A 13,485-nucleotide genomic window follows, 5' to 3' on the forward strand; every position below is an offset into this window, starting at 1 on the left:
TAAATACAGGAGAGGTGCCGGAAGACTGGAGGGTGGCAAATGTGCCTCTTTTCAAGAAGGGCTGCAGGGAAAATGCTGGGAACTATAGGCCGGTGAGCTTAACATCTGTAGTTGGTAAGTTACTGGAGAGTATTCTGAGGGATAGGTTATATAGGCATTTGGATGGGCAAGGTCTGGTTAGGGATAGTCAGCATGGTTTTGTACATGGAAGGTCGTGTCTCACAAATCTAATTGATTTTTTTGAAGACGTGTCCAAAAAGGTTGATGAGGGCAGAGCTGTAGATGTTGTGTACATGGACTTCAGTAAGGCATTCGACAAAGTTCCGCATGGTAGGCTGCTCTGGAAGGTTAGATCACATGGGATCCAAGGAGAGATAGCTGAACAGATAGCGAATTGGCTCCATGAAAGGAAGCAGAGGGTGATGGTGGATGGTTGCTTCTCGGACCGGAGGCCTGTGACTAGTGGTGTGCTTCAGGGTTCGGTGCTGGGCCTGTTACTGTTTGTCATCTACATCAATGATTTGGATAAGAACATACAAGGCAAGATTAGCAAGTTTCCTGATGATACAAAAGTAAGTGGTTTTGCAGTGAAGATAGTTGTGAAAGATTGCAGCAGGATCTGGATCGATTGGCCAAGTGGGCGGAGGAATGGTTGATGGAATTTAATACTGAAAAGTGTGAGATGTTGCATTTTGAGATGTCGAACAAGGGCAGGACCTACACAGTAGATGGTAGGCCTCTGGGTAGTGTTGTAGAGCAGAGGGATCTAGGAGTACAGGTGCATGGTTCCTTGAAGATCGAGTCGCAGGTAGATAAGGTGGTCAAAAAGGCTTTTAGCACTTTGGGCTTCATCAGTCAGAGTATTAAGTATAGAAGTTGGGAGCTCATGTTGCAGTTGTATAAGACGTTGGTGAGACTGTGTTTAGAATATTGTGTTCAGTTCTGGGCACCATGTTATAGGAAAGATATTGTCAAGCTTGAAAGGGTTCAGTAAAGATTTATGAGGATGTTGCCAGGTCTAGAGGGGGTGAGCATTTGGGAGAGGTTGAGTAGGCTGGGTCTCTATTCCATGGAGTGCAGCAGGATGAGGGGAGATTTTATAGAGGTATAGAAAATCTTGACAGGAATAGATCGGGTAGATGCACAGAGTCTTTTGCCCAGAGTAGGGGAATCGAAGACCAGAGGACATAGGTTCAAGGTGAAGGGGAAAAGATTTAATAGGAATCCGAGGGGTAACTTTTTCAAACAAAGGGTGGTGGGTGTACGAAACAAGCTGCCAGAGGAGGTAGTTGAGGCTGGGACTATCCCATCGTTTAAGAAATAGTTAGACAGGTACATGGATAGGACAGGTTTGGAAGGTTATGGACCAAGCGCAGGCAAGTGGGACTAGTGAGGCTGGGACTTTGTTTCCACACTGTATCACTCTTTGGCTCTATGGGTTTCTTAGTTGAGTGCTTGTCCTGGAGTTATAGCACAAGTACTTTGTGTTTTAATTGTAATTAGTCAGTTTGCAGATGACAAAAGACCTGGTGGAATTGTGGACAGTGAGGAAGATTATCGAAGAAGGATAGAGCAGGATAAAGATCAGTTAGAACTTTGACTAGAGAAATGGCAAATGGAATTTAATCCAGACATGTATGAGGTGTTGCATTTTGGGAGACAGAATGCAAGAAGCATACACAGTAAACGGCAGGACCCTTAGGAGCATTGATGTTCAGAGTGACCTTGGGGTTCATGCCCACAGCTCCCTTAAGGTGCCAACACAAGTGGATAGATGGCAAGAAGATATCTTCAACAGTCTGGGCATTGAGTATAAAAGTTGACAAAGTCATGTATTTGATCTCCCAAACTGCACCACCTCACACTTGTCTGAATTAAGCTCCACCTGCCTTGACACTGCAGCTCGCTATTATGCCAATAGGTAAGAGTGGTGTATTGTGACAGAAAGGATGAAACAAGTGTGCCTGTCATACGGTAAGATAGAACCTCATTTATCCCAGGAAAGGATTGAGGGTTTGCAAAGATTTTGGGGGAGGGGGTAGGGGTATCAGTCTACCCCACGACAGAAGGGGGAGGAGTTGTGCAGTTTGATAGCCACAGGGAACAAGGATCTCATGTGGCGTCATCATTAGCCCTCAAATTCAAGCTGGTAGCTGTTTGCAAATCTGTCACAGCTGCTGGAGAGACTTCTTTGCAGTGTTCTTCTCTAATTGTGAAGCCACCATTTAATCCAAGCTAAGCCGAATACTCTGCATGAAATCTTTGAGCATGGTAGAACTGGTCTTTACCATTTTCTACAATATTATACATAAGCTTACTGGCAGCAATTGAGTTGGGTGTTCCTGTCCATCGAACCTACATCACCATTTAATTGCAATTTAGTCTATTGTCACATGTACCGAGGTACAGTGAAAAGCTTTTATTTCATGCTATCCAGTCAGTAGAAAGACAATACATGATTACAGTCAAGCCATTTATTGTGTATAGATACAGTCAAGCCATTTACTGTGCCTAGAGGGTTTTGGTGACACTCGGACTATCCTTGATTGGAATTTGCTGGCTTTAACTTGTACTAAACATTATTCCCTGTATCTGGTTGTGGTACGATGATTCAGTTGCCTGATAACAGCTGGGAAGGAACACCTGAATCTGGAGGTGTGCATTTAAACACTTCTCTACCTTTTGCCTGATGGGAGAGGGGAGAACAGAGAGTGCCAGGGTGCGAATCCACCTTGATTATACTGCTGGCCTTGCATAATCAAGGACCATAATTAAAATATAAAATGTAATGAAATAAAGTCCATAATAATGATCATAATTCATCCTCTGCTCTCCTCTTTCCTGCTGGTGTCCAAAAATATGTCTCAGTTGTCAATATATTGACCAGGTATCCACAAGGGTAGTGAATTCCTTTGAATAAAGGAATTTCATTACTTACATTACCAAATTAATGCAAAATGCTGGTTAGGGTTTTAAAAATCATAACAAATGTATTTCATTTTTGGCTCACTCAAAAATGAAGTCTGATTATTTGGATGAGGTACCAAAGATCTGATGACATCAAAAGAACTGGGACACAGTAAATACCAATGCCTTCAGGGAGGAATAGAAAAGATTGACAACAGCAAAAAATATTCATGTTTTTACATTCTATATTTTTAGGTCCTATTAATTCCATTTTAAATTGAACTAAATGTGCATCACTTATTTGAAATCTGAGAAATGTAAAGCAAAAAATATTAAGGACAATTAATGTGATGCACTTCCCCATAAGTAATTCTGAAACCAGCAGTAAATGCGAGGCAATAGAATCTATTTGTTTCAAATATTAATTTTGTGGTTAACATGAAAAATGCTGAGATTAATGTACATTATGTAGATTACTAGCATAGTTTTATATTTGAGAAGGTTGAGTTTATATCCATCCTGTTTGAAACACCTTTTGAAGACACTCGCCTTTTGGGATAGGATCTTAAATGTATTTCGAGTTTTGTCATACAAAATACAAAGAAAATATCTTACCTTCAGTCTCAAAGCTACTTTCAGCTGTGAGCATATGTATTTAACGTTATCAACTTTTGCATACAGTTAACTGGTCTCTCCACTGGACTAATTAAGGGAAACAAGTTGATTGATATAATTTTAAGCAAAATAAATTCCAAAAAAGCAAGTCAATCTGATATAATGTTGTTTTGTTCCCTTTTTATTAATTATGGAAATAACTTTTCATTAACTCAGTCAGTACTTACAAAAAACTGGACATTTTGTAGTTTTTGGATTTTGTTTTCTTTTAAAACAATTTTTTAAATGCTAACATGGACAGATTTACTTGTCAACAATTCTGTATTCTCAAATCCAACTTGTCATAGACTTTGGTTTAAAAAAGGCCAAGTTCTTTTTTGCAATGGACGTGAGTCTTTGTTGCGATTTTAAAGTAGATTGAGGCCTCTTATTATACCCATCAAAAACGAATAATTTCACAGATATATGTTACTCTTTCTGGACACACAAGATTAAAGCACAGGTGTTGTGCCCAGAGGGGGAAATAATCTGTTCTTGATGTACCATTGTCATATTTTAGAAAATTTGCCTCCACCCATCTGTGATTGCCTTTCTCAGTATCATCATTCCCCACTACTCTTGCATATTCTGAATAATTGCCACAGCTTCAAACTGAAAATTCCCCTACCTTTAGAACTGATTCCTCCATGCTCTTCGTTAGCTCTGGCAGATCTCCACCCCGCCTGTCACTAAAGCCTGATTATCTTGTTCGCTGTTTGCCTTCTTTGGCTTGCCTTAAGTAAAATTCCAGATTGATTTGTGCATAACTGTGGCCATGTCTACTTTTGAATCATTACTCTGAAAAGGTCATTCCGGAAAACATCAGGGACACATTTAAGGGGAAAGTGTATTGGGCCAAATCTTTTTTTTTGCTGTATATGCTATGCTATGTAATATTCTGTACTCAGAGTAATAACAATATTTGCATACACACTTAGAGTTTAGATTTAAGATCACTAAAGTTTGGAAGAATTGAATTTAACATTTTCCTCAATACAGGTGAATTTAAATCCATTGAAGACATTCCGGAGGCTTTGGTCCATAATCATGAGAAGAATGGCTTATATCGCTTATCATCATACAGTGCACCAGATGTAAAAAAAAGGTTAGAGAAAACCTATTTAAAACCTATTTTGAGTGCTACTGTGCAAAATGTAACCCATTCAGATTATCCATTTGGATTTTTATTGAACACTAGACCAAGTGGACCCGTTGGGCCCAAACCACTCCTGCATTGGTGCAGCACCCTGTCCTCCCCCCATACCCTCTCCCCCCTAGGGTAGCCTCTCCTGCATTAGAGCAGCACCCTCTCCTCCCCCTTCCCCCTTCACCCCCTCCCCACCCTCCCTCCCCTCCTCCACCCCCTCCCCACCCTCCCTCCCCTCCTCCACCCCCTCCCCACCCTCCCTCCCCTCCTACACCCCCTCCAACCTCCTACCACCCTCCCTCCCTCTCCTCCTCCCCTTCCCCCCCCTCTCCCCCTCCCTCCCTCCCCCCTTCCCCCCCCCCCCTCCCTCCTGGGAGCATTCCGCGGTTGCCGTAGCAACCCGCCTCCCGGCCCGGGCGGCCGCCATCGGTGGAGTGGGGGGGGGGGGGGGGGGGGGGAGGAGGAGAGAGAGAGTCCTGTCCCGTCCCAGTGTGGGGGTATTCAGTGGTAGACGGTGGCGGCTCTCCTACTGTTGCTGAACCGTTGGACTCTGGGCGGCGTGGGGAAGGCGCTGAGCCAGCCGGGGAGAGGGGACGGGACGGGTGAGCTGAGGGCAGGTCCAGCGCCAGGCCTCAGCCTCCACCAACGCCCCGGCCTCACCGACGCTACTGCTCTGCTACCACCTCTCCCCTTGGCCCACCTCAGGCTCGCGGTTACCCGGTCACATCCAGGCCCAGGCTCCGGCTGCTTCCCCTGGCACTAGGCCTGGCTCTCCCGCTGCTCCGGAGCCGGCAAACCCGACCCCAAGAGACAGGCGGCTGAGCCCTGCTCAATGGGCCCCAACTGAGCAGGCGCGGACGCGTTTGTTCTGCGGATGCGGCAGCCATCGTACGTAAGTACCAGATCAATGGCGCCCCAACTACGCATGCGTGGTTTTTTTTACTTTAAAATGTGAATAACTTTGAAAATATAACCGATTTTAATGAAACTTCCATAGGACCACGGAATGACGGTGAGTAAGGTGGGCCTGAAATTGTCGCGCTATTGTGTACCGTTTTGGCTGTAGTTCAGGAACAAGGGAACAAACGAGAGTATTAGTATATAGATAGTATTAACAAGTCTACTGGATCACAGCTATAATGTCCATACTTTCCTTGGATTAAAAAAAAATGTGTTTTAGTGGCACACTGGAGGAATTATAATTCTACTTTTGTTGTTTTCTTTCAGATTGAATGCATACTTCAAATTCCTCATCGTTAGGGATCCATTCGAAAGGCTGATTTCTGCATTCAAAGACAAGTTTCTAAAGAATCCTCGATTTGAACCATGGTATAAATATAAAATTGCTCCAGCAATTATTCAAAAGTATAGGAGGAATCGAACAGAGACTAAAGGACTCCAATTTGATGATTTTATTCGCTATTTAGGTGATCCTAACCACAAGTGGCTTGATGTTAAAATAGGAGAATCTATTATTCATTGGGCTACTTATGTTGAGCTTTGTGCACCTTGTGAAATCAAGTATGATGTCATAGGACATCATGAAACACTGGAAAAAGATGCTCCATACATAATAAAGAGAGCAGGAATAAATAATTTGGTGTCCTATCCCCAAATCCCACCTGGCATTACAGCGTACAACAGAACTAAGATTGAGCAGTATTTTGCAGGAATCAGCAAACGAGATATAAAACGCCTTGCTGCTCGTTTCCAAGGAGATTTTAATCTATTTGATTATGCCGAACCTGATTTTTTGTTAAATTGATATTCCTAAGTATTGTGTCTGTTATGTAGTAGTACAATGCATATTTATATTTCTTTTGGGGCTTTTTGGTTACACAGTTTAATGCTATCACCAGCAGACGTCCATGAAACCACTGAATGAAGTAAACCCAAAGCCTCGTAACAATTTAATCCATGCATGTTTGCAGGCATAATGTGATCTTTAGAAGTAGATAAGCAGTAGTTTGATGCATGGAGCCCAACAAAGCAACATTATATGTTGTCAAAATGTAATGAAAATATTTCCATAGAGAAGAACAGCAAAAGTCAATTGAATTTCTGAACAAAACATCAGTTGTAAGATATTTGTTTATTGACCCCAATGATGCATTGGCTTTGTCACATGTTCAGTCACAGATATTGAAAAAATGTTTTATCATTTAATTTAGTTAAAGTTAAGTGTAAACATTGCTGCTTAGAAAGTCTTTTAATACAAAAGATAAAATAGGATGTGTGCATTTAAAGCTGCCACATTTATTTGCAAACGTCAGAATATCAGATGTATATCAGTTTTATTAATTGGTACATTCTGTAAACTTAATTTAAATTATTTCCACCTTTAACTACCCCGCACACCAATTATAGGAATGTAATAAAGGAGTCAGTGAGAAAACATTATTGCCCAATGGAAATTATTTCTTTTTTTAAACCAATGAATATCCAGCATTTGTGGTGGTGGAAATTGATGAAACTCCCCAAACACGCAATAAACAGGTCTGAAATAATCAAACAATATGCTGGAGTATCAAGGAGCTAACTGGCTAAGCCACTAAACAACCATTGGTTTGAAGCCTTTATCGCTGATAAAAACGATATACAAACCATATAATTAAAAACATTAATTTCATAGAATATACTTTTATTTTATAAACCTATTTAGAAGCTACTTGAATTTCTGTGTACCATGTTTCTGATTTTTAAGTATGATAATTGATAATATTAAAGAATCATTTAAGTAATAGTCCATAATTGCATTAAAAACTATTTCACAAATTACATACTTTGTTTTAACCCCTCAGATGTCAGGGCATTAGCATTTTCCTTCAGAAAATGCATTATTTTTGTATCTGTAAAATAACGTGTAATGATACATGAGTGTACTAAACTTTTTGTGACAAAAATTGCTAACTTCCAGTTATTTAGTTTTGCTTCTCTTTGCCCAGGCTTCAGTGTTTCAGCAGCCAAAACTTCAACAGGCATTCTGAAGTATTTGCTTTGGTGATTCTGGCTGGTCTCATCTTACACTTCTGCTATCTTACACTTTCTAAAACTTCAGCTCATTTTAAAGCTTTACTTCCAACTTCCTGCCCCATATCAAAACCTATTCAGTCATCACCTTTCCCACAAGTTTAACATTTTTCATCTCGCCTTCCCTATTTTCCCAATTCAATTTGTTTTGGAAACTATTTTTTCACTTCAGCCTCCTGAAAATACTTTGTGCCTTTTGCTCCACCATTGAATGCATTGGCTTCATCCAACTAGACAATAAGGTCTGTATTCATATTTATAAAACATCCTCTCTTGCCTGATAGTTATTCCCAAAACCCACATCTTTGACCAATATCTTCAATGACTGAATTCAAATAAGGTTGTTTCAATTGGAGCAGTTTAGAACATTTTATGTGTGATAGAAGTACAAAATAAATACATAATTATTGTTATAAAGTGAAGCTTTATTGAACTAACCTTAAAAAGCTTTCAAACTCACCTGAAAAGAGTGTGACGAATGGTGGGCAGAGGAATACACCAGGAATGCTCAGAGACGGCAATTTTACAATAGACAATAGGTGCAGGAGTAGGCCATTCAGCCCTTCGAGCCAGCACCGCCATTCAATGCGATCATGGCTGATCACTCTCAATCAGTACCCCGTTCCTGCCTTCTCCCCATACCCCCTCACTCCGCTATCCTTAAGAACTCTATCTAAACTTCATGATATATCATTTCTACATTGACAGAAGCAAAGTGATTATTAGTATATAGTTACATGGTGCTTAACAATATATTTTCTACATTAAATATCAGTCTTCCAGCATTTCTTTAATGCAACAGGTTAAAAGAAACTTTCACACGGAAATAATGTTGCTTTCTATGATAGTATTTTCAGAATTTTAATGTATCAAATGATTACTGCCAGGGTTGCTAAGTTAATTATCTAGTCTAAAAGTCTAATATTGAGGTTACATTTTAAAGATGAAATATGCTTGAAACATTCAGTAAGACATTTGCATACCCACTGTATCTAGGAGAGAAATAATTATTCCACAGGTAGGAGTGAGTTGGCAACCACCAAAAGCAACCACTATGAACAGTCAATAATTAAAGGTAAATCAATTTTATATAAAATAGATTTACCTTTTATTATATAAAATTGATTTACCTTTCATTATTGACTGTTCATAGTAGTTGCTTTTGGTGGTTGTAAACTCACTTCTACCTGTGGAATAATTATTTCTCTCCTTTCAGTCAAGTTTGATATAAAACTTTCAAGTTAACCATGTCTTTAATGAATAGGGAGATCACTGACAAACCTTCATAAACTTTAAACCTGATCCAGTTAGTGATTCCCATAAGTGATTTGGTGCTTAATCTTCAATTAATTTAAAGTAGGAAACAAGTATTAGACAAGATTTATGAAATGTAATTTGTTCAATAACTGCAAATATTGAAAATGTGAGAATATAAGGTACTTAAACTGCTTTGAAGCTTAGGACTAAAATCTTATTACAGTATAAATGGAATTTCCAATTAAAGGCCTAACACCATAGAGAAAAGAACCTGTTACTTTTGGGTATTCACATACACATTTATTTTAAGAGTATACCAGGTCAAAGGAGTATATTTCCCATTTGAATTTTGCTTTCTTTACAAATGATTTGTTAGTTTCATCCTTAAGCTAGTCGTTTTCTTGTTGTACATGTTCTGGATTCAGCATTTTGGGACACCTCTATGGCATACATTGATGCTAATTATTCATTCCATTAGTATTTGCACTAACTTCTTTGGTTTGATTGTAATTCTCAATTTTGAGATTCAGAACTGTTAATAAATGCCTACTGAAACTTGGTCTGTGAGTTATACTGCTGTCCTTATGGTTTTGTAGACTGTTACGTCATGAATAAAGATTTTCATATTTCCAAAATGTTGAGAATAAATTAACAAACCTGAATTATAATATTCAAATGATGCAAAAGCATGATTTACTTTAAAATCTAAGATTTAATAATCTTCATTTTTATTTAAATATCCTTTAAGAATTTCTTCTACTTCATTTTAAGTAGATGAGCTTTTCAAAAATACAGAATTTCCCATGTTCAAAAGCAATGTGTGGTCATCAGCCAGCGTATCCAACAAATCATCCGGCAACATTTCCGTCACCTTCAACGGGGTCCACCACTGGCCATATCTTCCCCTCCCCTCCCCTTTCTGTGTTCCGCAGAGACCGTTCCTTCCGTAAATCCCTGGTCCACTCGTCCCTTCCTACCCAAACCACCCCATCCCCGGGCACTTTCCCCTGCAACTGCACGAGATGCAACACCTGTCCCTTTACCTCCCCCTCAACTCCATCCAAGGACCTAAACAGTCTTTCCAGGTAAGGCAGAGGTTCACCTGCACCTCCTCCAACCTCATCTATTGCATCCGCTGCTCCAGATGTCAACTTATTTACTTCGGCGAAACCAAACGCAGGCTCAGCGATCGCTTCGCTCAACACCTGCGCTCGGTCCGCGTTAAACAAACTGATCTCCCGGTGGCCGAGCACTTCAACTCCCCCTCCCACTCCCAGTCTGACCTTTCTGTCATGGGCCTCCTCCAGTGCCATAGTGAGGCCCACCGGAAATTGGAGGAACAGCACCTCATATTTCGCCTGGGCAGCTTGCAGCCTAGTGGTATGAACATCGACTTCGCCAACTTTAGATACTTCCTCTGTCCCTCTCTTTCCCTCCCCCTTCCCAGATCTCCCTCTATCTTCCTATCTCCACCTATATCCTTCCTTTGTCCCGCCCCCTTGACATCAGTCTGAAGAAGGGTCTCGACCCGAAACGTCGCCCATTCCTTCTCTCCCGAGATGCTGCCTGACCTGCTGAGTTACTCTAGCATTTTGTGAATAAATACCTTCGATTTGTACCAGCATCTGCAGTTATTTTCTTATAATGTGTGGTCAAGACTTCTTGCATTTTCATTTAATTCTGTTATTTTATTTCCACGTCTTTTTGTTGTCTTTCTTTTAAGGTCATTTTTATTTGTTAATAGCTTTTTTTCCCATTTACCTTAAAAATATACACTTTCATCTATTTCACGCCTTCTATAAAAGCTGTTTTGGTTGTCTCATATTTTTGTTGCCCTTGCCCATTTTGTTCCATTCTTCTTGCAGTTTCCACATCTTAAAAATAAACTACAATTGAAAATTAAACAGGATACAAAGCAGAAAATTATGATTTGGAGAAAGGAAATCCATTTTTAAGAACTGCACGTTATGATCCTTATATGGATGAGAATTATTTTTGGAGTTACATTGGCAACATGGCTTACTTTGAGATTATGTTCCATGATCAAAATGTCGTGAACACAAATGTTCATTCTAAGTAATGAACGGTATTGTTTTTATCGATGTTGACTTGAATTGGTTGGAAGAGGCTGACATAAAGCGCAATCCTAGAATCCCTTACATATAGTTAATTAGCTCCTGGATCTCCAGTTTATACACATCAAACCAGTCCTGGTGATGTCTGGTGGCAAAGCTGTGAGTCTATTTTAAAGGCACTAATTCTGGTGGACAACAATCCAGACATGAAGCAGGCTTTGGTAGATATCTGAGGTAGATAAGTCTGGAGAACATAGCTTTAGGGTAAGGGATATAAGGCACCCTCATCATTGCTCAGTTTTGTGTCATTTGTAAGTTTGGAGCCTGTTCATGTCAGTCATCTATTTCAATACCACTACACCACTTTTACTTTTACATCTGGAAATATGTTTATTAATGTGCATCTCTTTTTCTGCTCAGGGACCCAGCTATTCCCTCTCAGAATCATTAAAACAAATAAAAATGTCACTTCTCCCTTCTCAGGAAGCATCTCATTGCAATGGTTATCCTAGCAGTGGCTGGGACTATTTATTTCCACTTTTACCTAATTTACTCTGCCTGTAACTTGTAATCTAAGTACTTGCTTTTTGAGGGAATTAATTCAGTAAATCTGTGGGCTTTCCAAAATGATACACTCGAGCTTCCGAATTGCATCCTTGAAATTGCTGTAAAATTTGGACTCCCACCAGACTACCAAGGATTGCGCTTTATGCCGGCTGCAGAAAAGCATGATTTATTATTTCCTAGAGTAGTGGTGGTAACTGTAAATATGATAATAACCATACAGTTGACTACTGTAAATATTATAATAACACCAGAAAGTTGACAAATAACAGATAACATGAGATGGCTCACACTTAGCATCTCTCGCTTGTGATTTAATTCTTGGTCTTCTCAAGCTGCTCAAAATGTTAAGCCAAGGCAAAACAAAGCCAAAGGGATATAGTAGGAAAGAAAACTGCAGATACTGGTTTAAATCAAAGGTATACACAAAATGCTGGAGTAACTCAGCGGGTCAGGCAGCATCTCTGGAGAGAAGGAATGGGTGACGTTTCGGGTTGAGACCCTTCTTCAGACTGAAGAAGGGTCTCGACCCGAAATGTCACCTATTCCTTCTCTCCAGAGATGCTGCCTGATCCACTGAGTTACTCCAGCATTTTGTGTCTACCTTTGCATGGGATATAAATTGAAAAAGTTAAATTATTTGATATCCCCTTCCCTTCCTGTTTTACTCTGCTGTTTGCTTTTATGGTTAATTTTTGCAGTAGGGAAGATGCACCAATCACTAATTTACATAAACCCCTCCAGTCATCAATTGTATGAGGACAGTTAGCAACAAGGTCACCATTCTTCTTGTTTTCTTGTTTCGTTATCTACTTAATTTCTCATTAAACAAAATGATCCAAGCAAGTCTACCCATCCGTTTTGTCAGTTTTGCTGTACTACACCAAAGCCTGTTCTCCATTGATATGTTCTGTAACAATTTTCAGACTCCTACCTGTCAAGCCCTCTTCAAACAAATTTAGTCTTTAAAAGGGAAATGTTGGTCTGACATGATCTTCACTTTAAAACCTTTCTTAAGTAGATAGGTGCCAAAGGAATTAAAGGGAGTTGATGAGCATGCAAGAGAGAAGAAGGTGCTGGGCGGTGGGGAAATGGGACAAATTGGATTGTTCTGCTGGGATCCAACGTGGACCTGATAGACGGAATGTCCACTTCGACAGTAACGAAGAATAGCAGGATGGGTTCCAGTAGCTGAATAGCCTACTTCTCTTCCTATCAATGCAATTTGGTGAACTACTTTTATCAGTCAGATGATTTCAGGGTTCTTTTTTGCCAACTTTTATCAACATGTCTAACTGTCGCAATGCAAGGTAAAACTTGCACATTGATACAAATAGATTATTGTTGTACCTTTTTCAAGTGATTTTGTACTTGTTCAAAACATTATAATGACTCTTTTTCATAGATGCTAGGATGGTTCTTGAAAGGAAAACATGAGGTGTTCCTCTACCGGTGTTACACAAATTAAATCGTAACTCAGTTCCCTTTTGTCTTTTAGATGGTTAATTTTAGTATGTGTTCCCCTTTAAAAGAGGTTACATGTGTTTTAAAATTGAAGAGAGGTGATCCTTATGGAGTGGCTCAGGAAGGTAGGTGTTACCTGAACAACTCGACAGAATGAAGAAGGGACATGAAATGTTGCAGTAACTCAGCGGGTCAGGTGGCATCTCTGGAGAACATGGATCGGTGGTTTCGAGTCAGGCTTCAGACTATGAAGGGTCCTGACCCGAAACATCACCTATCGATGTTCTCTAGAGATGCTACATTACCCGCTGAGTTACTCCAGCACTTTATGTCCTTTTGTGTAAACCAGCATCTGCAGTTCCTTGTTTCTGTTGTTTGAAGGTGGGT

The 13,485-nt window shown here is 40.0% G+C and overlaps 1 protein-coding gene across 2 annotated transcripts in view; it reads left to right on the forward strand.

The window, feature by feature from the left end:
• chst10 (carbohydrate sulfotransferase 10) overlaps window positions 1-8,812 on the forward strand; it is a 36,506-nt gene extending 27,694 nt beyond the window's left edge. For both annotated transcript variants that reach the window (XM_078402605.1, XM_078402607.1), the window contains exons 5-6: window positions 4,561-4,666; window positions 5,936-8,812. In XM_078402605.1, coding sequence (XP_078258731.1) covers window positions 4,561-4,666; window positions 5,936-6,473 — 644 coding nt within the window. In that variant the 3' untranslated portion in view covers window positions 6,474-8,812. The remainder of the gene's footprint in view (window positions 1-4,560; window positions 4,667-5,935) is intronic.
• Window positions 8,813-13,485: the final 4,673 nt, after the last annotated feature.

The sequence above is a fragment of the Rhinoraja longicauda genome, chromosome 7, assembly GCF_053455715.1.
Source record: "Rhinoraja longicauda isolate Sanriku21f chromosome 7, sRhiLon1.1, whole genome shotgun sequence".
Lineage (NCBI taxonomy): Eukaryota > Metazoa > Chordata > Chondrichthyes > Rajiformes > Arhynchobatidae > Rhinoraja > Rhinoraja longicauda.